Raw genomic sequence first — 25,176 nt, 5'->3', positions numbered from 1 at the left:
CTGTTTTTATATCAGGATAATGTCCTGCACAACAGAATGATTAGGATTAGATGTAGTCACCCCAGAGTTCGCAAATGTAACAACCAACTTCAGAAACCTGGCACTACTGTGCAAATATTGTAAAATGGGAAATTACATATTCTCACAGAAGAAACTGCAGCAAAAATAGTGCCACTTATTATATTAAGGTACCCAGCCACTGTCTAGATGAATTATTTTCTCTATTGTATTCTCAGACTTTTTCCCTTCAATAGTTACTCAAGTGGGACTTTTGTGATGATTCTATGGAACCACCGTAACAATATGAGGGATGAGAGCTTAGACTCCCTATCTCTTCCCACACCATATGTCATATGCGTGTGTGTATACACACACACACACACTTTGTATATGTGTGTAGGAGTGTGTATATAATAATACCTAGCTCTTATATAGCTTCTTTTTAAAAGTAGTAGATCTCAAAAGCACTTCCCACTCATTGAGGTATTTAACGGATATCTTGTGTGTCGATACAATTTGCATGCATCCTGCAGAGGAAGAACAGTTAAAGGCAATGACTGATATGGTGACATATGAGAGAGAACTATTTAAAATGCAGGATCATTTAGTTGAGTATGAACTTAAGATACATGAAAACCCTTTTTTGGTTATATAAAGCAGGACTGAAATGATAATCAACACTGATATACATGCTGAAAACACAAAAAAACCTACAAGTAAGTATTGATGGAAAGACATGCACTCATTATTGTCTTTATAAGAAGTGGTAAAACTAGTCCCGGATAAAAAGTCAAGCAGCCAGCTGCACAATGGAGAACTCTGGCACCCATGGATGGGAGGAACCCTCTGCCTTTCAAGCTATGGAGATGCTACAGAGCTGCTCCTGCAAATTAAGGTGCTGCAATGGCTCTCTCAGCCACTACATTTCCCCCTTTAAAATGTGGCACTGACCAGTGCTTCTGCACAGTAATGGATCCCTCAGCCTTCTCCAGGCCTCCTTTCTTGCAATGCACAAAGGGTCCATCCTATCTTCCCACACAATGTACCTACTCCATTAGATCAAGGTGGGGGTGGGGTGAGGTTATCTCAAGGCAGGATTTTCCCAAAAAATGCATATTTAATACAGTCTAGAAAATATGTTGGGTGTTATACAGAAATTCAAAATAAGTGCCTTTTTGAGTAACATACATTTATAAAAACAGAGTTAAGCCTTGACAACCCACACTCAGCAATTCACAAGCAAATACAGTGATGTCTCCCATTTTAGCAGCAATGTAATAAAGGGAGTTCCAGGGGCTTTATAATCTCTACAGAAGACAAAATACCATTTCTATTGCACTGAGGCCCTGTGAATTAAAACAAGAGCTGTCAAAGTAAATAGTATATTGTGGGTTACGTTATCCGTGTTTGAACTAGTTTTGATTACTAATTTTGAAAGATAGGGAGTATTTTGCAACAGACCTCACAGTTACTAGTTAGAACTAGTACTAGGCTTTTTTTTTTTAAAGTAGCAATTCTTAAAATAGCAGAGGATCTTGTGAGTGCCAAGGTTTGTTTGTGTGGAATGACATTAATGGAAAGCCTAGAGCACTGCTTAATTCTAAGGGTAGGGAATTTCAAGAGTGCTAATCATTGTCCTACTCTGCTTCCATTGAAGTGAATGGGAGTTTGATTGATTTCAAATGGGACAGAATTAGGCCAGTGTTTAAACCACCATCTGAAAAGCCTAACAGCATGATTCTGCAGACCATTTCCTGGGGTCTCATCATATCACATAAGGGTTGAGTAGACCACTAGGTCACTCCATATTTGGGAGATCCAACAAATGGTGGAGGAATGGGACATCCACAGATAAGAAAGTCCGCAGATATAGATGAGGAGAGTACCTTAATGTGACTACAACAAAGCAAATTTCAAATCCTGGCTGATTTACTCTTTGTATCACTATTTAAAAATGCAAATTGCTGTGGAGTTTCATTCTGTTCTTGACGCTGGTCATGTGGCTGTTTCAGATGAAGGGGCTGGGACTGCTGGAGGTGACGCATGACTTGCTGTTACTATCCTTTTGTTGTTGCTGCTCATTGTCAAGCAGGCCCGCCAACAGAAATTCTGGGCCCCAGGGGAAGTTCTCAAGTATTCCTCTCACACAGGTTGGGTTCCCCTCACTGACCTTGCTGCAAACTCACACAAGAGAATGTAGGTTTGGAGGCTGACCACCTTTTGACATGAAGACAAACTCATGATGCAGATCTAGAATGTCAGCTGCAGTTAGTTGATTCTTAATGATTTGTCATGTCCCTGTAGTAACACTGTAATTATGGTTGATGTAATAAAGGTGTTGACAAGAAACTAAACTTTATTTCCTGGTCTCAATCACCTGATGCATCAGGGTTATAAAAGGTATCACATAACACAGGGCTGTCAACTGTCACCAATGACTAATGTTACCATTGAGAAGCTTCTCCATTCTGAAGTCTTGTTTTCAGCTGCTTATAACTTACTTTAAAAATTGCCTTTGGGGCTGAAATTTTACATACTTGTCTCAATGCAGAAGTAAACCATTTGATTAAATTAGTTCAGCTATTTGAATTCTCAGTGTGGAATGGAAGTGAAGGGGACAACTTTCACTTAAGTAATTTTTTATACTTCTTGCACGCAGTTCAAACAGCTTTCATTTTAAAAAAGTGCAGACCTAATACATGCATAGTCCTGATGAGAGAGAGAGAGAGAGCGCGAGCGTGAGCTAGTTTGAAGAAATTTGGCTTTGAAATAGCAGAGATGAATGTTCAGTAAGAACACTCTGAACATGCTTTGACTTCACGAAAATAAAATGATTGCAATGTGATGCTCAGTGTCTTCACACCTGCATTGTAGCTTGGAGAGAGCAGAGCACTCCTTTTCACAGAAGGACATGAAAAACTTTGACTTGGGGGTGTGGGGGGAGGGAGAAAACCACCCTCTTTCCTGTAACCCTCAGCAGCCCCCTTCTCAGCAGTATGTACAAATGCAGTGCTAAAAGTATAAAACGCTATAATATTGCAGCTGTAGAAGGGCATTCTGTCAATTATGGGAGTCATAAGCTAAATCATAGGCTTCGGTGAAGATCTATGCCAGACCATTTGACATTTCACCAACCGTGCTAAGTACACGTCTAGTCATGATGCCCCTTGTTGAAAGCTAGAACAAGGGTATTGTTATGATCCCTTCGGACTTCGACTATGGAACAAGCTACCAATAATACAGTAGTCCTGCAAGGTGTGCTAGACCATCTATTTTCTTCTAATTGCAACATATTCTTCTTCAACCCAGCTCTTTACTATTCTGCAACTTAGGGGTTCTCAAACTGAGGGTCGTGACCCCTCAGGGGGGTTGTGAGGTTATTACACAGGAGGTCACAGCTGTCAACCTCCACCCCCAAACCCTGCTTCACCTCCCGCATTTATAATAGCATTAAATATATTTAAAAAGTGTTTTGAAATATAAGGAGGTGGGGCACACTCAGAGGACTGCTGTGTGAAAGGGGTCACCAATACAAGAGTTTGAGAACCACTGCTGTAACTGATCCATTTGGGAGAAGGAGGGGTAGGAGTTTGAGGGGTATTATAATAGACTGGGGCCTTGTACTACTCACTGGACAACATAGAGTGAGAGTTGGCCCCCGCCTGGAAGAGTGTACAATTTAAACTCATACAGAAAAGATGTTATCCCCATTGTACAGATAAGGAACAGAGGCATGATGAGATTAAGTGATGTGGCTAAGGTCATGTTGGGAATCTGTGCCAGAAAGGAGACATGATCTCAGATCTCCTGAGTCTCAGTCCAGCGCCTCCACCACAAACTCATCCTTCCTCTCAAGTACATGACAAGCATTAATGAGGCTCCATGACACCCCTGTGAGGGAGGCAATTAAGGACATCGCTGAGAAGTTGTGCTGTGTGTGCCTTACTATGTAAAGAGAAGGAAAAAAAAGCCTGACTCTCACTCAACCCTCCCCCTCTGCCTCTGAATATGCACCTGGCCCAACTCTTAGCTGCCTTAGTCCTTCCACTGTGATCTTGGACATGACTCCATCCTACCTTCTCACTTCCCAGATGCCTCAGAGTTCCTTCTGCTCCTCATACCTCCCTCCTGCCAGCATCCAGTCTCTATTGTTTCTATACTAACCTCAGCAGACCCATTTTTCCTTAGGAATTTGCATCCCAACCTGACTTGCAAATAATTCAGGCATGAAAGAGTTAAAAACACCATGCTGTAAAAGCAAAACAGCTCCATACTGTGAGGTACCTTGCATTTAGATACACTTCCTTAAGTTTTCAAAACTACCTAAAGGGAATTAGCCATGCTCCTCCCACCACATTTCATGAATCACTCAACTTAAATCCCCATGCATTGCTTTGTAACTGTCTCCTCAAGTTAATTATGTCTTGCACAATCCATTATGTTTCTTGATTTTCTTACTTCAGTAATGGAAAAGAGGAGTCTTTAGGTTCAGACAAATTCCACATGCCAAGACAAACAAAATACATTTATTAATGTGCAAATTAAAGTGATTTATGCTGAAATTGCCTGTATGTTTTCCACCAGAACTGAAAAAAAAAACAAAAAAAAAACATGCATTTGATCTGCATCACTCAGAAATTGAACAGAACAGAGTGCATCCTAGAAATAAACTTAGGAGCAAAGCAGTTAAAGCCAAAACCGTAGTTCGCTAGCTACGTGTTGAACACTAGCCACACAGGAAAGAAGCAAAAGTGTTTAGCCAAGTTTCCACAGCGTAGTGGTTATCATGTTTGCCTAACATGCGAAAGGTCCCCAGTTCAAAACCGGGCAGAAACAGTTTGGGGGAAGGGATAGCTCAGTGGTTTGAGCTTTGGCCTGCTAAACCCAGTGTTGTGAGTTCAATCTTCGAGGGGGCCATTTAGGGATAAGGGGCAAAAATTGGGGATTGGTCCTGCTTTGAGCAGGGGGTCGGACTAGATGACCTCCTGAGGTCCCTTCCAACCCTGATATTCCATGATTCTATGAAAATGGAGTACCAAAGCAGGGAAATGATACTTCGCTTGGGGAAAGGTTTCTTTCTGTGTGGCTCTGGCTAATTCTTTTCCTGTATATTTGTATGACGACAAATTCTGTCTTCTCACCCAACTTTTCAAAGCCTGCTCCTTTTTCCTTTCTAAACTTTCAGGTGTGGGCCTGTAGGCAGATTTTCCGTGAGAGATTGTTGGATGGAAAGTTTTGCAGGCATGTGGGGTCTGCTGGAATGAATTTTACTTACAGAAATTCTAAAGATTCTTGTGATATTGGCAAAGTTTTGCCATAGGCAAGATCAGGAACAGTAGGAATGTTTTACAGTCAGCCCCACTAACATCCTAATTTTGTCTAGTGAAGACAACTGGGAGATATGTTGAAAATTCATAAGAAGGCCCTAAGAAAATATATAAAGAGCTTACTCTTATGATGTATACTTTCTAATTGTAAAACCAACTGTACGTGTCTATCTTGCTGCATTCATCTATATTAGCTGGTCATTGCTGTAGAATATTTTTCAGATTGACTGTCTCTTGGTCAAGTTCTTTTGCTGACGTATATCAGTATAACCAAGAACAGAACTTGACCTACAGTTCTTACAAGAGCTGTCCTTGTGTGGAGTCTGAGATGCTTCTGGAAGTGGGAGCAAACATGTTCTATTTAGAGTGAAAAAAGATCAACATCTGTAGAGCGGCCACAGAAATACCAATTCCCAGCCTTCTCTAGATGTGAACCAATCACAAAGGAACCTGTTTAACTTTCCTGTGACCTTGTAACCGTAACCAGTCCCAGAATTACTTGGTCTATGGTCGTGGCCATCTCTAGCTCTGCTAAACTTGTTCCACAGCCATCACAGGTTCTGAGACACTTTGAAAACGAGTGAGTCAAGTCAAGGATTGAAGATGAAGTGCCCTACTGTCGAGTTCTTTATCCTGGTACAACCACTCCCATGCCTCCAGGTTCCCTTCTGCCCCATCTTGACTTACCCACATCACCCTCAACCTTCCTAAAGAAAGCTTGGATTAAAGGAGACTTGCAGTATCTTTGCCCTCAATACAGTGTTGTCCTCATTACACTTTTCTAGGAAATACAGGCACATTGACTTCTTGGGCACAAACCCAAAGGCTCAGTGTGAGCCTTCCACTGCCTAATATATAGTGGTAGCAGCATGAGCTTTTAAATTTTAACATGACGTGTTTTCTAGTTTACGCTGCCATTTAAAAAACATTAGCGATGAAACTTAATTACTTCCATTCATTATATAGCATTTGCATGGGAGTTCCAACCTCTGCTTTCATGTCAACAATAATCCAGCTCAGCCTGGCTTGCCCTGCCTTATCTCTAGGCTATTGCCAAAAACAGTAGGCTTCATAATAATAGTGGAATATATTTCTCGACCCATCAGAGATAATTTCTGCTTTTAGTTCTGGAATTTAATTGGCTTATGGAAATGCATCTCTGCTTGGAAATGGTACAGAATTTTAAACCACAGAAATCCACTAGGATTTTTTCTCCCTTTGACCCACAGTATGCTGTGAACAGTCTGGGACACTGCAGTTTAAAACCCACTCCCAGAATGCTACTGAGAAATGGAAAAGATCAGTAGGGCCATATTGTTGGTGTTAAATTGGCCACATATACAAATTCATGAGACAACAAAGGGGTTAAATGATATAAAACCTCAAGGGAATCATTTTTACTAGGGTCTGTCCCCTCCAACAGAGATAGAACCCAGAGCTTTGTTTCCCCGAAGTTCAGGGGATGTTTGGTTATGACATTTTGGTCATATAATGGTCTGGTCTCATTGCTACCTTGTATAGGCCAGATTTTGTTTTCAAAAGTAGATTGAGTGCAGATTCCTGAGTCTCAAGGCCTCTCCTTATAAGGAGAAATCACTTCTGAAATAGAAAATGAAATAAAAACAACCTTAGCACTATTATAAATATTTCATGATCAAGACCAGTTTTAAAAAATTATGCTTTTAAGAAAACTTCTCATCACACAGTGCTAGAGCAGAACAAAGAATCATCTTATACGGTAATTGAATAGTTTCCATGATAGATAGTCACAGTGGAATCTAATTTTTATGTAGAGAGTTTTTATTTTGTTTATGAGGCTTACTTTGCATATCTCTAGCTGCACCATCCTCATGGCAAAAGGCTAAAGAAAGCTTGTTTTCCATTCTTTAAAAATGCTGACACCTGGCAGCAAAGGACATACCAACATTCTAAGCAGACTTGTTTCAAAAGCAATGTTTTATATAGTAACCTCATAGTCAGAGGTGCAGAGAGCACAGGGCCTTCAGGTTTCCATCACTGTAATTGGGAAAGGGTGTTGCAGCACTACCTGATCCTTAATGAATAAAGAACTAACTTCTGCTTAGCTTCTCCCTCTTACACAAATGCTCAGATGGCTTGAAGAGTAGCAGCTTGTAATCCTGTTTTTGGGAAGAGCACATATTGCACCCAGGGCCATGGGCTGAGTGGAAGCCCAAAGTTGGAGTCTATGTTTGTCTTCTGCTATGTTAACTTATTTTATTTTCTGATCACAAATACTATCCATCTGGGGAGATGGGGGACTTCACTGACAACAGCTATGTCTTTTCTTTTAGTCTTTCTACCTGCTTACAAGCAGTAACTGCTTGAGAGGATAACTTTTTTCTTCCCTTTGATAAATAAAAATCTTTCAAACAACATCTGTGTTTCAGTGGTTAATAACATATTAATAGTTCCCTGACCTAACTCTTTCTGGTATTACAAAGTGGCTCAGTGACTTGGAATTGTCCAAGCAGTGCATGAAAGCAGTTTGTTACCGGGAAGTCTGGCAGGAGAAGGAACTTTGAAAACATGGTGCTGCCTATCCTGCTGTCTCCACTGCGTCCACCCAAGGATGTTAAAACAGTATATCCACCAATGCCTATGGGTGCCTCAAATGCCACATTGTGGGGCTGGCAGAATTGAGAAATGCCAAACATCAGGGTGGAATTAATCCTTGCGGAGAACCAATTTAATTTTAATGTTTTAATTTAATTTAATTAATTTTAATTAATTTTAATTTAATTAATTCAGTTTAATTTTTTTTTTACAGTGTACATTTCAAAGATGAAACCTGATAATTTCATGGGCCTGAAAAATAAGTAATAAGGAAGTCTCTAATCTGCCTGTTTGCTCAGAGTCGAGTAGTTGTGAATGGAGGAGGAGAAACCTTGACATTTAAAATAAATGTTTAATAATGTGTTAGTGGTGAGGAAACAAATGCCGGAGGATGGGAACCACTTGTCTCAAACTGTGATTTGCTTATCCATGCTGTACCTCTTCTGAGTAACATCTTTCTGATCCGAGATCTGATCCAGTGACAACACTGTGCAGTAAAACTGCAGCTCCTCTCATGTGCCAGTATAATGAAGTACTCTTTAATTATTCAGGGGATAAATTCTGATCTCAAACTAATGGATTTTACACTATATGCTGTAATAGTTGCCCACATAGCTGAGACTGAAATTAGGCCTTTGGGTGAGTGGAGTGAGAATTCCCTCGCCTTAACAGGTTTAGCTAATTGTGTGCACTGTTTTCCCCCAGATTGCTATGTACATAGGCCAAGTCACTAAGGACATCCTGAAATGGCCTCGTCCTCATTCACCTCCTGTTGTGAAGCTGGAAATGAGAGCAGAATATGGAATGCCATCCACCCATGCCATGGCAGCTACATCCATTTCCTTCACATTTTGTATTGCAACAATAAACCAAAACAAGGTAGGGAGGAACAAGCATGTGTCTGATCCCATTGAACTGCAGCAACCATGAAAAGGTCCAATGCTTTTACCCACCAATACTTCCATCATCACTCACTCCTACCTTCCATTGTTGTAGTGGGTTAATACTAGATATGACAAGAACTGTTGTAGAAAATTTCCCAACTCATCTGGGATGGCACTAGTTCAGTGTCATTGTTGGATTTTGTTAATTGTGTTAAGCTTCAGGGAAATGTTCTGTGTTTTCACTAGGTACTGACCACTTCATCACACAGAAGGAACTCTTCACAACAGTCCTGGTATGAAGTATGCCTTGTATTGTACAGTTACAGTGAAATAGTTACACTGGATCAGTTGCAGAGTAGTGTTTTAAGAGAGCTCAACATTGCACATGAGGAACTGCAGAGTCCCATGGACAGCAGAGGGGCTCTCTACTGCCATTGACAATGATAATGGCAGATGCAGAAGAAATATGTTTGTGAAATTCCTCTAAAAATTTAATCTCTTTAATAGTCCTGTTGCACTTAACAAATTAATAGATATTAAAATATTTTATAATGTACTATTGGAAAATATTACCAAGACCTGATGGGCAAGTCACACTGTCCAGTTCACTGCACACTCACTATTATTGTGGGCTACTCGGAGAATCCTCATCAAAAAGACTCATTGGGAAATTCAGGTTTGAAGAGTCAGGCTGTGTGTGGATTTTCCTCTCCTTGTTACCATGTATTGACAAGAACTAGAGAAACTCACTTGAATAGTGCCTAGTGAGGGTGTACAATCAATGTGAGCGTGAGGCACAACATGTCTTTCTTCTTGCTCTATTGAGGACATAATCTTAGTATAGTGACCCAATTGGCAAAGCTGCAGAACACCTGCAGATTCCATTAATTTCCAGGGGGTGTGCGAGCTCAGCACCTTAGAAAAGCAGGCCATGTGCTACTGTTCTTTAAAAATGAAGAAACTGTCGCAAATTTAGGACCACTTAGAACTTCACATTTGCCACGATAGTATATAACATGGCTATAAGGAGTGCATAATGACAGCATGCCTAGAGCTCTGGTCTTACTCCTGCTAAACCAGGGTTGGGCAATAATTTTCACAGGGGGGGCACTCTATGAATTGTGGTAAGTCGTCGCGGGCCGCACATTTCTACTATATTAATGGAGAGGGTGCGGAGTCTGGGTGCAGGAGGGAGCTCTGGGCTGCTACAGAGTGTTGGGGTGCAGGAGAGGGTGAGGGGTGTGGGCTTTGGGAGGGAGTTTGGTGCAGAAAGGGGCACCGAGCTGGGGCAGGGGATTGGGGTGCAGGGTCTGGGAGGGAGTTCGGGTGCAGGAGGAGGTTCTGACCTGGGGCAGGGGAGGGGGGGTAGGAGGGGGTGCAAGGTGCAGGCTCTAACCAGGTGGCACTTACCACACGCGGCTCCTGGCTGGTGGCACAGAAGGGCTCAGGCTGGCTGCCTGCATGCTATGGCCCCATGCCACTCCCAGAAGCGGCTGCGGCCGGCTGCTGCTGGAATGTCTCTGTGCACCCCTTGGAGGGGAGAGGGCAGTGGGTCTCCGTGCACTGCCCATGCCCGCAAGCACCACCCCCGCAGCTCCCATTGGCCGGTTTCTGGGCAATGGGAGCTGTAAGGACAGTGCTGGGGGCGGGGGCAGCGTGTAGACTTGCCTCCCACCCCATCAGGGGCACGCAGAGATGTGCCAGCAGCAGCTGGCCACTTCCAGGAGCGGCGTGGGGCCATGGCAGGCAGGCATCCTGCCTGAGCGCCCTGCTGCGCCTTGGGACTTTTAGTGGCCCGGACTCGGAGATCGCGAGGAGGCAGAAGAGGCTGAACAGAAAAGTTAGTCATGGCAGGCCGGACAGAAATGTTAGACGGGCTGGATCCAGCCCAGGGGCCGTATTTTGCCCACCCTTGTGCTAAGCCCTACTTCTGGAACTAAAGGAAAACTTCTTTATCTTTTAGCAGTACCGGGCCAAGGCACCCAGTTAGGTAGTTCTGACCCTGCCCAGCAGAGGACAGCAGTACACATCCATACTACCTTATTCATTACAGTACTTTATTTTCACCCCATATATAAATTTGTGCACTAATATTGCAACCTACATTTTTCTGAAGAGCCGTATTGTACTTGCTGTAAAATACAGACCACCATAAAGCAACTTTTTAAATGGTTTCTATTAGAAAATATCTGCTGGTACATTCCTTTGATGTCACCTAGAGCTGCAATTGATCATTAGTAATCCTTCATCAATAATAGATTATTTATCTGTACCAGCCCCTAAACTACGTGAGGAGGAGAGAATAAATTGGGAATACTCTATGTAGGAGATAAATCCGAGGCTCAGGAAAGTGAAAGGAAAACAGCATTAAAGGGAGTCAGATCAGTGTGTGCAGATCAAGCTTTCCAGAGGAGGGTCTTGGATACTACATTTACTATGAGGCCACATAAATAGATTGTCAAACGTACAGCTCTGCAAAAGCATTTCTGACCTGACCTACAATCACCCCATACCATCCATCCAGTCATGGCACTCTCCTGAGTCAATTGTGCCAATCGAGTGATGACTTTTGTTATACAGACAAATGTCCCCTTGGAGCTAAGATGAGGCCATCGGACTCATTTTCATGGATGACCTAAGCCAGGATTTGAATGAAGGCGTGAAAGGCTAATACATTAACCTAGTTCTCTACCAAGCATTTCTCCCCTCTCTGTAATCTGAAAATACTTTACCAAATAATTTAAAATAGTTGATTCCATGTTGGTAAGGCCATTCTGAGAAAGAATAAAATGAATAAACCTTATATAAACCCTAAATGACAAAAGAAAGTTTGGTATTCCGGTTAGACTGCTATAATAACTGGATTACAGTTTTAGGCTAGCCATCCCGCCCCCCCCCCCATTAAGAAAAAAAAAAAAACTACAGGTGCCTTATCATTCATGCCATCATTAGGCCTAGTTTCCAGTGGGGGAAAATGGACTCTTAAGACCTTCCACAGGCTACAGGTAATAAAGTAGCTTTCAGCATGATACAGTGCTGCCAACATTCAGCCTGAGAGTACCTGAATGCATAACTCTGACACACATTAGCTCTCTGGAACGTTAGAACTCGAGAGCTGATTCTAGATTACCATGTGGGTGATGGCCATTGGATAATTTATTTGAGGTACTGACAGACAGTATATGTACTTAATCTGAATGCTGGTAACATTTCTCTTTCTTTCTACAGTACCCACTTGTGCTAGGACTAATGGCAGCATTTGTATTTTCTACTCTGGTGTGTCTCAGCAGACTTTACACTGGAATGCACACTGTACTGGTAAGGGTAAAGATATACTGTCCTTCTGTCTGTGTCATTTTACTGGCAGCCGTCCCCTTAGTATCTAAGCACATCTTATGAGTAAAAAAAAGCCAATTTCTGGCTTCCTTCCCTACCAACCAGAGGGAAAGTTGGAATGTTTTATGTAAAAATATATTTTAAACGGTATGTTTTACATACACACAGATCTAGGTGTGTGAAATAGTATTGCAGTGACAGTGCATCCGATGAAGTGAGCTGTAGCTCAGGAAAGCTCATGCTCAAATAAATTGGTTAGTCTCTAAGGTGCCACAAGTCCTCCTTTTCTTTTAGTGCATAAATGGTACTTCTAGGAACAGTAGGACAAAAAGGTGGATTGGCATTTCTCTCTGAATGTGGAAAGGTAAGTGGTATTTTAACTGCTAGCAATTTCCATATTGTTGGTCCTGCTCCCATGAAACTCTGTCTCCCATGGCCATAAGCTACTTTCTGTTGATTAACAGTTTGACTAAGTAGAAGGTGGCTGTAGACTAGGCCACTAGCTAGTACTTCTGAAGGAGCGCCAGCACTAGTCACTGTGGTTATCCCATGCACAAAGCATTGTGAACTTCAACTTAAAAACTTTCCTAAATGCATTTCTCAAACACAATCATTAAAAATCCAGGAAATTGTTAGTTAAGCAATATTTCCACCCAAAGCAACCTCACTGTGCATACCTGCCCCCAAAACACACTCTCCAGCACCACAAGACACGCCCTTTGAATTCCAATACCTAACCAACCGTAATACACACATCCAGTTTCTCATAACCACACACAAATGCACAACCTGAATTCTGACCACATGCTTTTTCATGTACAAATGACTCATTATACATTTTCCTCTAGGGAGATATCTGAATGTAGCTGAATTTGGGGTTAAACTTGTGTATTTGAGTGCATTTGAGAAACTGGATGTTTGCACGTTGGCTGATAAATATGTAACTGAAAAAGAATGTGTCATGCAGCTGAGGAGCCTGGTGGAATGTTGGGTATTACAGTGTTTGGGCAAAAAGGCAGGTGAGAGGAGGTTGGTGTGAATGTGAATCTCCATTTAATTGTTGATGTCCTGGCCATTCAGTGATTGCATTGATAGGAAATGTACTTAAGCAAGGTAACAGTATTGTGTGTGTGATAGTTTCACGATTGCATTCCAGAACTACTAAGTAGTGATTGATTTAGTCAGGAGGTAAATGTAATGTGCTGAAGTGCCAAATCAGTGAGGCATGCTGGACACTTACTTCTGTTCCTTCAGTGCAGGCAGAACTCAGTTAAATCTCTTTGGGTATGTGGAGCTAAGTTAGGTTATGACATATGGGAAATAGCACTTTTCTGTTAAGTACACATCTCAATGTAAACCTTAATTAGGGAGTCATTAGTGGCCTCCATAATAACAGGAAGCTTTATGGTAATTGGTATGTAGTTAGCAGAGATGTGCAGCACTTTTCTAAATACGAAATTCAGTGAATGGAAAACATTTTCAACTTGCATAATACATCATTCATAGTATATGAAGAAATATTGTATTAGTTGTAATGAAGTATATTCTGAATTATGAATAAAGTAATTGTATTAGTTGTAATGAAGACATAAATTTGATGCATTGTAAATAAATAAATAAAATGGTGGTTGTCCATGAGATATGGCCTGACCTTTCCTTCCAACCTTACTGGATCAAAACAATGTCTTAAAAAAAGAGAGGATGTCTCCAGTCTAGATTTAACTGATGACCCTAAGTCAATCAGTAAAAATTCTTAGCATATTTCCGTTGGTGTTCCATGATAATGAAAGAGACTTTTCTAAATTGGGGTAAAAAAGAAAAAGCCCTTTGTGCCTATCTCAGATTGCCTCTAAACCCCAACTCCTTAGTTTAACAGCGAGAAACATATTTCCGTAGAGTCTTCGTCTTAAAAAGAAAATGAGTACTTGTGGCACCTTAGAGACTAACCAACGAAAGCTTATGCTCAAATAAATTGGTTAGTCTCTAAGGTGCCACAAGTCCTCCTTTTCTTTTTGCGAATACAGACTAACACGGCTGTTACTCTGAAACCGTCTTAAAAATGGCATGGGAGTGAGTGGAGTTGAGGAAATAATTCACATAGAATAATTATTTCATAAATATAACCTCTTTCTGTTCACAAACTGGCCACATGCAACTTAAGATTCTTCTGGGATAATGAGTAAAATATTGAGAACAATTTGCCAAATTTCTATGAATAACTTTGTCTGAAAACTGCTCCTCAAGTGGTTCAGTGCAATTATTCAGTATTCGACATCCAAGTTTGGACACAGGTCTCATTTTATGTTCATCAGGAAGCAGAAACAATAATTCTTAGAATCGGGTTTCTGGTACAAATGATCACATTTGAGCTCAGTTTACTCCCCTCAAAGGTTTTGTCCACCTAAATTTCCCACTGGACTATTGATGGAAAACTAACACTGAAGGTGCATGAACACATCTGTAGGGAAATGAATATTTTCTTCAAGCAAATATTCACACAAAACATGCTGATTCACTGAGGTTTACTGAATTTCCTCAAATTTAGCAAGTGAATGAACACATGTAATTTACAAAAATTAGCAAGAATATTGCAACACAGGATTTCATAGAATCATAGAATATCAGGGTTGGAAGGGACCTCAAGACGTCATCTAGTCCAACCCCCTGCTCAAAGCAGGACCAATCCCCAATTTTTGCCCCAGATCCCTAAATGGCCCCCTCAAGGATTGAACTCACAACCCTGGGTTTAGCAGGCCAATGCTCAAACCACTGAGATTTACTTGGTTTCTTTGAGTTTTAATAATAGCACACAATGTAATAAATGCATTGTACTGTAGGCTGTAAAAGTAAGGAAATCTAAGGTCTGATGTATACTTGCAGTTTTACTGGTAGAACTATTTTGGTTAGGAGCATGGTGGTTTGTGTGTGTGTTTATTTTATTGAAATAGTTATACCTGCAAAAGGACTAATGTGGATTATGGTGACTTACGCCATTATAGTTATTCCCCATACAGGATGGGAATAGCTATACTGGTGTAAAAGCATCTTTTTACTAATAACTGAATTTACACTCTAGGGGGTTGTACTGCTTTAACTAGTATAGTTAACTAGAGTAGCTTGTTAGTCTAGAGAAGCCCTAACTAATATGCATAGGTGCTGGAATTAGGGGTGCTGGAGGTGCTGCTGCACCTCCTGTCTTGAAGTGGTTTCCATTATATACAGGGTTTAAGTTTGGTTCAATGGCCCTCAGCACCCTCACTATACAAATTGTTCCAGCACCCCTACTATTATGAGAAACTTCTACAACATCTGCTAATAATGAACCTTGGTTGAGAAGTGGGGAGATGCCACTCTTTTGGGGGATTGCAAATTATAGGGTGTGAAGAACTAGCAAAGTAGGAATTAGTGATGTTCTGTATGTAAATCAGAGAAACTGTCACTCAAAGGCACAACCAAACTCTTGATTAACTTTTCTGCAGAGATTCCGTAATTAGGAGGAAGTTTTAAAAGGCATAAAGGGCAATTAGGTGCTCCAATCAAGAGTCAATGGGAGTTGGGGCCTACCTCCAATGGTATCTATGAAAATCTCCCCCAGATTCTGTGCCTGAAAACTGAGCCAACTCCTGATATCCTTGATCACTTACTTCATTTGCAGGAGTGAGGCAAACAGGACTTGGTGCACTGTCTAAAGATCAGTAGAATAGGTGTGGGGGAGGGGACAAAATTCATCTACATCTACTAGGATTTGAAAACTATGCATGCTGACTTTCATTTGTGGGACAGTATGACACAGAGGCATAAGGAATCACATCACAGACAACACTAAACGTACACAGTGGGAAGACTTTCATCCTTTTAACCCTTCAGTGCCAGCATTGGGAATTTTCTAATGCATCAAACTAACCCATTTTGCATTAGTGATCAGAGCAGAGCTCAGTTTCCCCTTGACCATAATGCATACATTCCTGTCTCCAAGAATCATAGAATATCAGGGTTGGAAGGGACCGCAGGAGGTTATCTAGTCCAACCCCCTGCTCAAAGCAGGACCAATCCCCAATTTTTGCCCCAGATCCCAAATGGCCCCCTCAAGGATTGAACTCACAACCCTGGGTTTAGCAGGCTAATGCTCAAACCACTGAGCTATCCCTCCCCCCCAAAACACGCAGCTAGGGAAGCTATTTACAGTCATTAATTGCTTAAAGCTCACACACCCCTTGTGAGTGTCCATTGATTTTTGAGGCCAGAGGGACCCTCTTGCCTGTTTGGATTCATTGGACTTCCTCAAAACAGGCCAGAGAATTCCATACCCATAAAACACCTGCTCCAGGTGAGGCTCAAACTCACAACCTCAGCATTGCTCAGTCAAGTACGGTTTTATAAGTACTGTACACTAACCAGTTGCACCACTGGAGCGACATGAGATGGTAGAAGCAGACAGTCACTTGAGAGCCACATTTAATCTTGCAACAGGTTATCAGTACTGCAGTTCACAATGTATACAGTCATGATTTAAAAAGCAATATCATCTTATACTATTCTAAATATTGGCCAGTATATAAGGAAAAGTCTAAAGGTAATTTGTTATTTAATTCTGAAAAAGTTTCCTCTGAAAACAAAGTAAATAATTTGTGTAAGAAATATAGATCTAAGATTGATGCATTTATTGCTGATTATACAATTACAAAGACATAGAAAAGAAGCAGATTATGTTCTGTAATATGCATCCCACAATATGCACCTATATTCTCTGTTACATCTTGGTTTTTTTCCCCCCGATAGCACCATTAGTCCTGAAGGGATTTTCAGTGGTTTACAAACTGACATACAAACTATGGGTCATTTCACCCACCGTGGAAAGGCAGTCCAATATTTGTATGTAGCAAATATTATTCAATAATTTGGGACAAGCAGTGTGGTAGAATGTCATATCCAAACAAAACAATCAGAGGAATTAAAGTAAGCAAAAGCATACCCAAGATGAAATAGGATTGGCTTTCTTGAGACATGGGTCTCCCCCCAAGATAGACCTGAAAAAGAGCTCTGTGTAAGCTCAAGAGCTAGTCTCACTCCCCCACAATAGAAGTTGGCCCAATAAAAAAAATCTAAATAGTAATAAACATCTTTTTATATACAATGTTGAGCTTTTAGAGAATGTATTTGAATGATAAGCTTCACTTGTTTATTGCTCATATTTAGAAGAAATTCCTGTTGACTGTAGGTAATATTTTCAAAAGCACCTACATGATTTAGGAGCATAAGGTCCATTTTCAAAAAATGACTTAAGGACTTAGGAACCTTTCAATGAGTCTTGGGCTTCTAAGTTACTCAGGTGCTTAAATTTTTTTTTACTCAGTATTATTAGCCTTTGGGATCAAGATTTAAAACTGTCTCTGTTAATCAGAAAAATCATGTACAAGTTAAGATCTCTATAATCGTTGTAGAGGGAGTTCAGTCTTGTCTGTCATGCCGTAATTGTGTGTATGTGTGTGTGTGTGAACACGCACATGCGCATGTAGGTAAATCTCAGGTTAGTCATACAAAATTAAACCCACCAAAAAAGTATACTGGAAGAAAATACATCTGGTATATGCACTATCGTACAGCATACCAAATTATTTCAGTCCAAATTTTTTTCATCTAGTTTCCCATAAGAAACAAAGCTTTTATTCCATTATGAAATGACTGACAGAATAAAAGTGTGCACAAAGGAAAAACTTTAACTAATCAACACAGTAAATAGAGGTTCTCTGTTCAGGAGTTATTATCCAAATGTAAGTAGTCTTTAGTGATCATATAGTGTAGGTAGCAAAATAGGTATTAACTGGAAAGAGAAGCTATTCATATGCAAAATGGATGAATTTTACCATATGCTTATTTCCCCTAAGGCTGAGTCCTTCCTTTTTACATTGTATTCTTTAAGAATTAATAATCTCTGACTTCACATAAATCCACATGCAGATTTACAAAGGTATTCCTTGAAGTTACCACTAAGGATTTGGGGGAGAAATGTACCTTGGAAAGTATAAGAAGCTTTTTGGATTTAAGTGTGCCAATAAGCCTTAATATTTGCAGTTTAGGTAACTAATTAGCTAATTAAAGGCAGTCTTGGTTAATGAAGAGCCACAAACAGGTGCATAACTTTTCTCCTTGCATCTCATTGATCTTTAAACTTAGATTTCTTTTCCATGGTGTTTCACCCAGCTTGATGCTGATCAAATATGGCATTTGTATAGGCACATTTCTAAATAAAAGAGTGCTCTGAACAGAATGACCAGCACCTGAATGCAGAAATTGAATTCAGTATTTCTCTCAGTTTTTTTAAAGCAACCAATTAAACCCTTTTTCATCAGCACCTTCCTTTCCTTCCTCTCAGCCCCTGAAATCTAGTATCTGGGATCGCTTTCTATGTAGTTTCAGAGTAGCAGCCATGTTAGTCTGTATTCGCAAAAAGAAAAGGAGTACTTGTGGCACCTTAGCGACTAACCAATTTATTTGAACATAAGTTTTCGTGAGCTACAGCTCACAGCAGATGAAGTGAGCTGTAGCTCACGAAAACTTATGCTCAAATAAATTGGTTAGTCTCTAAGGTGCCACAAGTACTCCTCTTCTTTCTATGTAGTGTTAACTGTTGGCAAATAGAGACAAAAATAAATTGCATTTACTCATAAAAGAAAAACTACAAGTAAAATGAATGTAGGAGGAAAAGGTGAAGGAGAATTAAGATTTCTATAGCCATCCTTTAAAGTCACATCATAGCCTCTCTTTTTGATGGGGGATGGAGGGAAGTGAAGTTTATTCACTGCAAATGTTTTACAGATTTTCATATGGCATGAATGCTACCAAAGTCAATACCACATTAGGCCCTTCCCCACTTCCCATGCATCTATTGTTCAGATTAGGCTTGCACCACTGTAGGTTGCAGTTGGTGCATATATAGTTATCTGAGTAGGAAAGCTCTGCCTGAAATAACCCCGTGTTCCAAATGAGTAAATAATATTCTCTTGGTTAGGTTTATGAGTGTGGTTAATTAGACAATGCAACATCAGCCAATATTTCTGAGTTTATCAACCACGTTCTACTAGCAGTCCAAAGCACCAGCTTTAGAGCAGAGACTTGCACCCCTAATGTGACTGAATGGTTCAGAAAGAGGTGTGTTTATTACCATGCAGAAAGTCATTGCATGTTTACAGACAAGTACTGTGACTAATCATTCCCTATGCAGACACGACTGAGACTCTCTGAGCCCGGGCAAGCTAGACTCACTCAGACCTTTAAGTCTAACTTATTATTGTTGTTTAATAAAAAGATCTGTTTGTAAGGGGTCCTCTGGTGATTTTCTCTCCACTTACTTGGATTTGTGTACATTCAGTTTTTGAGCTTTGACAGCAATAAGTGATTTTGATGCTTGATTCTCTTTTTGGCTATTCATTAAACTACAACTATTTAAAAACAACAACACTGAATTTACTGAGAGGTTTTGGTGACTTTCTGGTTGCTTCAGTATTGCCAACCCCAAGTATTAAAAAAAAAATAATGAGTCATGCCCAAAAATCATGATTGGTTTAAAAGTCAGGAGTAGTTTTTTTTGTTTGTTTTGTTTTTTTTAAAGCAAATGTTGGATTCTTTTTATTTGCTTTCTGGTTTTTCCAAGCTTTGTTTTCCTAAACATTTTTTTTTAAATGAAAGCTGAGATTCTAAAACAATCCCAAGACTCCAGGAGCTGGAGTTTTTAGACAAGCATTAAATGTCGCACAACTGATGACTAAAATTGCAAGAGTAGACAACGCTGCGATTTCAGGATCAGATTCTATATTTTGAGCAACAGAAATTGGGACCACGTTGTGCTGGGTACTTTACAAACATGAGAGTCCCTGCCCCAAACAGCTTACATCCTACATACATAAGACAGACAAAGGATGGGAGGGGAAAGAGGCATGAAGAGGTGAAGTGATCTTGAGGAAAATCACCCAGTAAGTCTAGCTTGGGTATATAACCCAGGCATCCTGATTCTCAGGCCAGGACCTTCTATGCTAGATCAAGTAGAGCATTAGCATATTAAGTGTTAATAATCCCTTTATTGATAACAGTTTACAGTTACTGTGGATCCTTGATAATAAAACAGCAATGCCAAGTTGCATCTTGGTAAGCAACATCACTATTATGTATTTACATAATTTTCTTGTAATTGTAATACTAAACTTAATGGAAACTGGTACTGAGCATATGCAAAAATGATTCTTTGAATAATTTTTTTTTTAATTTCAAATTTGCTTGGAACCTAGCATGTGAAAATTCTCAGCCTCTAACATTCACCCATGTTTGAGTTATGTGCTTGTCACAAAATATTTCTGGAAAAAAAAAAATCCAGCCTTGATGATTCTAAATGGAGTTTGCTCAAAAACAATTCACCTATGGGCTATGACCAAGCATAGAAATTTTCAATTGTAAAGAACTTTTCAGAAAGTTATGATCTTGTGAAACCAGGGAATTTTTAGTATTTACTTGACTCGCGCTTTTGCAGTATTACACTGAGTCCGCTATTTATGCAGGTTCTTCAGCTAGATAATGATACTAGAACAGTATTTATGAGGAAAATAATGTCTGTATTGCTTTTGACCTTCCTACCTGCAGCAGGCTGCAAAACTTCAGTAAGAGTGTTTGTCACAGGGTAGCATGTGTCTCCTTTCCCAGTATCACTGTTGACAACAGTTTTATAAAAGTCCTCAAAGCAGCTTATTTATTTCCCTTAATAAATTAGGTTTTAACCTCCATGGTCTTGCCTCAGGCAATTAACTAACAATCCAGACTTCAATTACGGCTATAAGAAGAGTTCTTATGCATTGTTATTGCCTAAAGGAGCCTGTGCCCAGCCAAACTAGAGAAATGCATCATTTAAATATTTTACATTGTCTCATATCTCTGCAGTTGTTTCCCCCCTCAAATTTAATATAAAGTTTCTTTTGTTAAAGGAACCATATAACCTTTCTCCTGCTTGTGCAAAAGAAGAAATCATAATCCTTTTGCCATGGAATGAAATTAGCTTTGGGATTATGGGTGGGGAAAGGTTTGAATTAATAGAAATCTGCTGTTTAAACTTGTTTTAATAGAGATCCTGAAACTAAGTCATGCAAATAGTTTCTCCCATTTAATTAATTATCAGAAGTTAACTGGCTCTCAAAAAGCAAGTGTACAAGGGGCAGGGTGGATTTGATTTAGATCAAATTGATTTAAATCATGGTTTAAATCACTAATCAGGAAGACTCGATTTAATCATGGTTTTCTACAACAGGTTAATCATTAATATTTGGAGGATTTTCTTGCCATGCTATATTAGGAGGAAAACATCATGAAACGGATATTTAAATTGTTTTATTTAACTAAAATAACATTAAGTATTCTGAATTTTTTCCTTCAATGGCAAACATAATATTTTAACAAAACAAGCATACTTCCCTCGCTTCTCACCTCTATATCCAGACTTCTCCTTGTCCAGATCTATTCCGCCCCAACAATCTTCTCTTCATTGGACTTTTTGAAACTTTGCACTTTTAGAAAGAGGTAAGGGATTGACTCTGCGTACACAAATTTGCAGAGGGGCAATAGGTCTGTTATTTCTCACCTCTCTATATTATTTATTTATTTTAAAACATTTTTGCTGTTAATAAGCATGTTACCTCTGGAGACACAAATCCATAGTTTGAGAACTGCAAAACTAAGCATTTCTGACTGTATCTTCTAGCCTGAGCACTGAATCCCATTGGGTAGATAGAAAGATTAACCTAAATAATCTATACAGAAGCCTGTGGAACCCCATAAGATTGGGTCCCCTAATCCAGGAACTATTGGAACTCATTTACAAAACTTTTCTTAAACATTACATGAATATATTGTCTCATACTATAGAATTAGAATTTATGATCCCTATTCCCTGATGAGATGTCTTTGAGCGATAATGTATCTTAATTAAAACTATCTTTAGATAAAATGCTTTTTGAGGGGAAAAAAAGCAATCAAAAAACCTGATTTTTTTTATTTTTTATTTTTTAAAGATCATTGATTTTTATCTACCCTGACAATGGGTAAAATCTTGCTTATCCTACTCAGGAGGAAAAAATCCTCTCTGAAGTCAAGAGGAATACTCACATGTGTGAGACAAGAAGGATCAGGGCCAATGTATACTTTGTTTTGTCTCTCATAAATCTGTGTATCTAATCTGTGTTTATACATCCACTCTTTAGCATAGGATCTTGACTCTGGCTACACAACACTACATTTAACAATGAATTAAGCCTGAAAGAGGGACACTTGTTTAGCTAATATATTCCTTTGCTCAGGGAAAGGTTTCTTTCATATCTAAAGAAATGGGGCTTCAAATGTGCATTAATGTGGCCAACCTGGTTCATCCTGATCACCTGTAGCAGTGTTCTAGAATGTAGGGCCTGCAAAGCTCTGCCCACTGAGTACATTGGCCCTGTACAGCGCTTCTCCTATCTCCCTTGTTTAAAAAGCAGTGTGCAAACCAACGGGCTTTTGCAGGGTTGTGTCAATGTCTGAAGTGTGCTAAAAGAGTCCAGAATAACAAAGTTAAATGCAGTGTTGTTAAATCATGAAGTAACTGAAAAATTGTAATTAACAGAAAGTAAACTCAGAAAATAATTGCTGATGATTGTCAGAAGTTATGATGATGGCCTGTTACACAGCGGAGACCAGAAATGTCTATTAAAAACATATAGGATGGCAGTTAGCTCAGTACTTAGGCATGAATTTGGAAGTCAGCAGTTTTGACTTCAGCCAGTACTGAAATGCTGCAGTTTATCATTGGGCAATAAGTGAAAAACACTAGCCAACTGACACTGCAGAGGGAATTTGGGTAGATAGAATCTTTATGTGGCCAAGATAAAAGGTCTGTTTTGCTGTATAACCTCTTATGAAGCACTGAGGGAATTGCAGCCAGTCGGATCACATTTTTAGCTGAACACTCTGTTATTTCTCTTTTTGGCAAGTAATTCATTATTAGTGCACTGGACTGGTGTGGGGGGGAGGGGAAGGAGGAGGAAGGACAGGATACATGTTCATTTGAAAAAATAAGATACTTGATGCTGTTAATGTTCCTGTTTCTCACTATATTACTGCTTTACTTCGTAGTTAACTGTATTTTTGGGGAAAAAAAACATAGCGTGTTCAATCTTAGAGTATACATTTAAAAAATAAAAAAGGAAATTTAAATGTAAAGAGACTGCACCTTCCTAATTTACTCCCCACTTTTGAACTGAAAAATTGGCTTGATAGTCTGATAACTTGTTTATACTTCCATGTTTTAACAAGGTTTTTTTTTTTTTTTTTTTAATTTCCCGTGTTTACAGGATGTGATTGGTGGAACTCTGATTTCAGCTGCGTTAATTGCACTCACATATCCTGCATGGGATATCATAGACCACTTGATGTTAACTAGTCCATTCTGCCCTATACTTTCTATAATTGTGCCCCTTCTCCTATGTTACAACTATCCCAAACTAGAGAATTACAGCCCTACCCGAGCAGACACAACTACTGTCCTTGGTGCAGGAGCTGGAGCAACCATAGGATTCTGGTTAAATAACCTATGTGCAGCACCAAACTATCCCAACAAAAGTCTTCTCCTCCTCAGCTTTCCTCCAATCAGTGAGATGATGATGGTGGTGCTGGCAAAGTTCTTAGTAGGGATTTTTATTCTCTTGGTTACACGTTATTTCATCAAAGGCATGGCCCTCCGTGTGTTGTGTTCTAGGTACCAGGTTTCGGTCAACGATCTAGAAGCCAGGCGACGACTGGAAATAGAAGTGCCCTACAAATTTATAACATATTCTTCTGTTGGCTTCAGTGCTACAGTGCTTGTCCCATTGTTGCATGAGCTATTAGGATTAATATGAGTGCAGTGCATTGTTAGAAATAATTTACGGCAAAACCATGTTAGAGATACAAAAAAATTTACACAAAGGTAAAGATTTGACCTTTCTGCACTGGTGTAAAATACCTACTATTGAATATCCCAAGGAATCACTGAATGTAAATAATTTAAGATTAGAAATTATTGGCTAGTCTGTACCCACAGCTACAGATCTGTGATCCAGGTGGTTAGTATGACGAGTACAAAAACAAGAACTCCTGTTTATATGGCTTTTGTTTACTTTCCAAAAAGTCAGCACGTGCTACAGTATCAGTGTTGTGTCACTCAGGGTTCAGCCTCAGTCCTTCACTCCTCCGTTTTGGAAACATCACTCAGGGGATGGTCACATGGCTGGAGATAGGGTAGGTTCCCCTCATGGCATCTGCAATCCCTGCTGGTCTCCCACGCTTCAAGTAAGGGATTCTATTTTATGCATGCCATGTAGGGTGTAGCAGATGCGAGAGAGCAATTCTGCTGCAGGGACAGAACCAGCTCCACAGTGGTCAGGAATTGGGGTTAGTGAAAATACTACTATTAAGGAGGGGGAAAAAAAAGCATGCACGTGTGTGCAGCACGGTTGAGGAGGCCTCATGTGGGGAAGAAGCTGCCAATCTAGTATTAAAGCAGGGGTCCTCAAACTGAGGTCGGGACCCCTCAGGGGGTTGCAAGCTGTCAGCCTCCACCCCAAACCCTACTTTGCCTCCAGCATTTATAATGGTGTTAAATATATAAACAAGTGTTTAATTTATAAGGGGAGTTGCATTTGGAGGCTTGCTATTTGAAAGGGTTCACCAGTACAAAAGTTTGAGAACCACTGTATTAAAGCTTCACTCTCCAGCCTATCAGTGCTCAATATTGTGTTCTCCTGGGTAATTGGGCAGCCAAAGGAAGAAGTTGCTGAGGGGGGCAAATCCAGAGGGAAGGTAGCAGGAAATTAGAAGTGATCAGAAAGAATTAAGCCTGGCTAAGTGGGTGGTTAGCCAAAACCAAAATGGCTGGAAATGATGTAGGGCCTGATGCTGCTATGAAGCTGCACTTTAAAACTGGCATGGATTCAGTGGAAGTGTCCTGCTGACTAACATATCAGGCTCTCTGAATAGATGCCCTTGGGAATTAACATGCACAGAAA

General features: G+C 40.0%; 1 protein-coding gene across 1 annotated transcript in view; it reads left to right on the top strand.

Annotated features, from left to right (window-relative positions):
- The window catches only part of SGPP2 (sphingosine-1-phosphate phosphatase 2), a gene marked incomplete at its 5' end in the record, with an annotated part of 81,307 nt that extends 56,631 nt beyond the window's left edge, over positions 1-24,676 (top strand). The window contains 3 exons of the mRNA XM_084639716.1: positions 8,607-8,780; positions 12,014-12,103; positions 23,485-24,676. Coding sequence (XP_084495842.1) covers positions 8,607-8,780; positions 12,014-12,103; positions 23,485-24,030 — 810 coding nt within the window. The 3' untranslated portion in view covers positions 24,031-24,676. The remainder of the gene's footprint in view (positions 1-8,606; positions 8,781-12,013; positions 12,104-23,484) is intronic.
- Between the last annotated feature and the right edge of the window lie 500 nt (positions 24,677-25,176).

This window comes from Lepidochelys olivacea, assembly GCF_965140295.1.
Source record: "Lepidochelys olivacea isolate rLepOli2 genome assembly, chromosome: 9".
NCBI lineage: Eukaryota > Metazoa > Chordata > Testudines > Cheloniidae > Lepidochelys > Lepidochelys olivacea.
The sequence above is the reverse complement of the archived record's forward strand: the minus strand, read 5'-3'. Positions and strand labels throughout refer to the sequence as shown.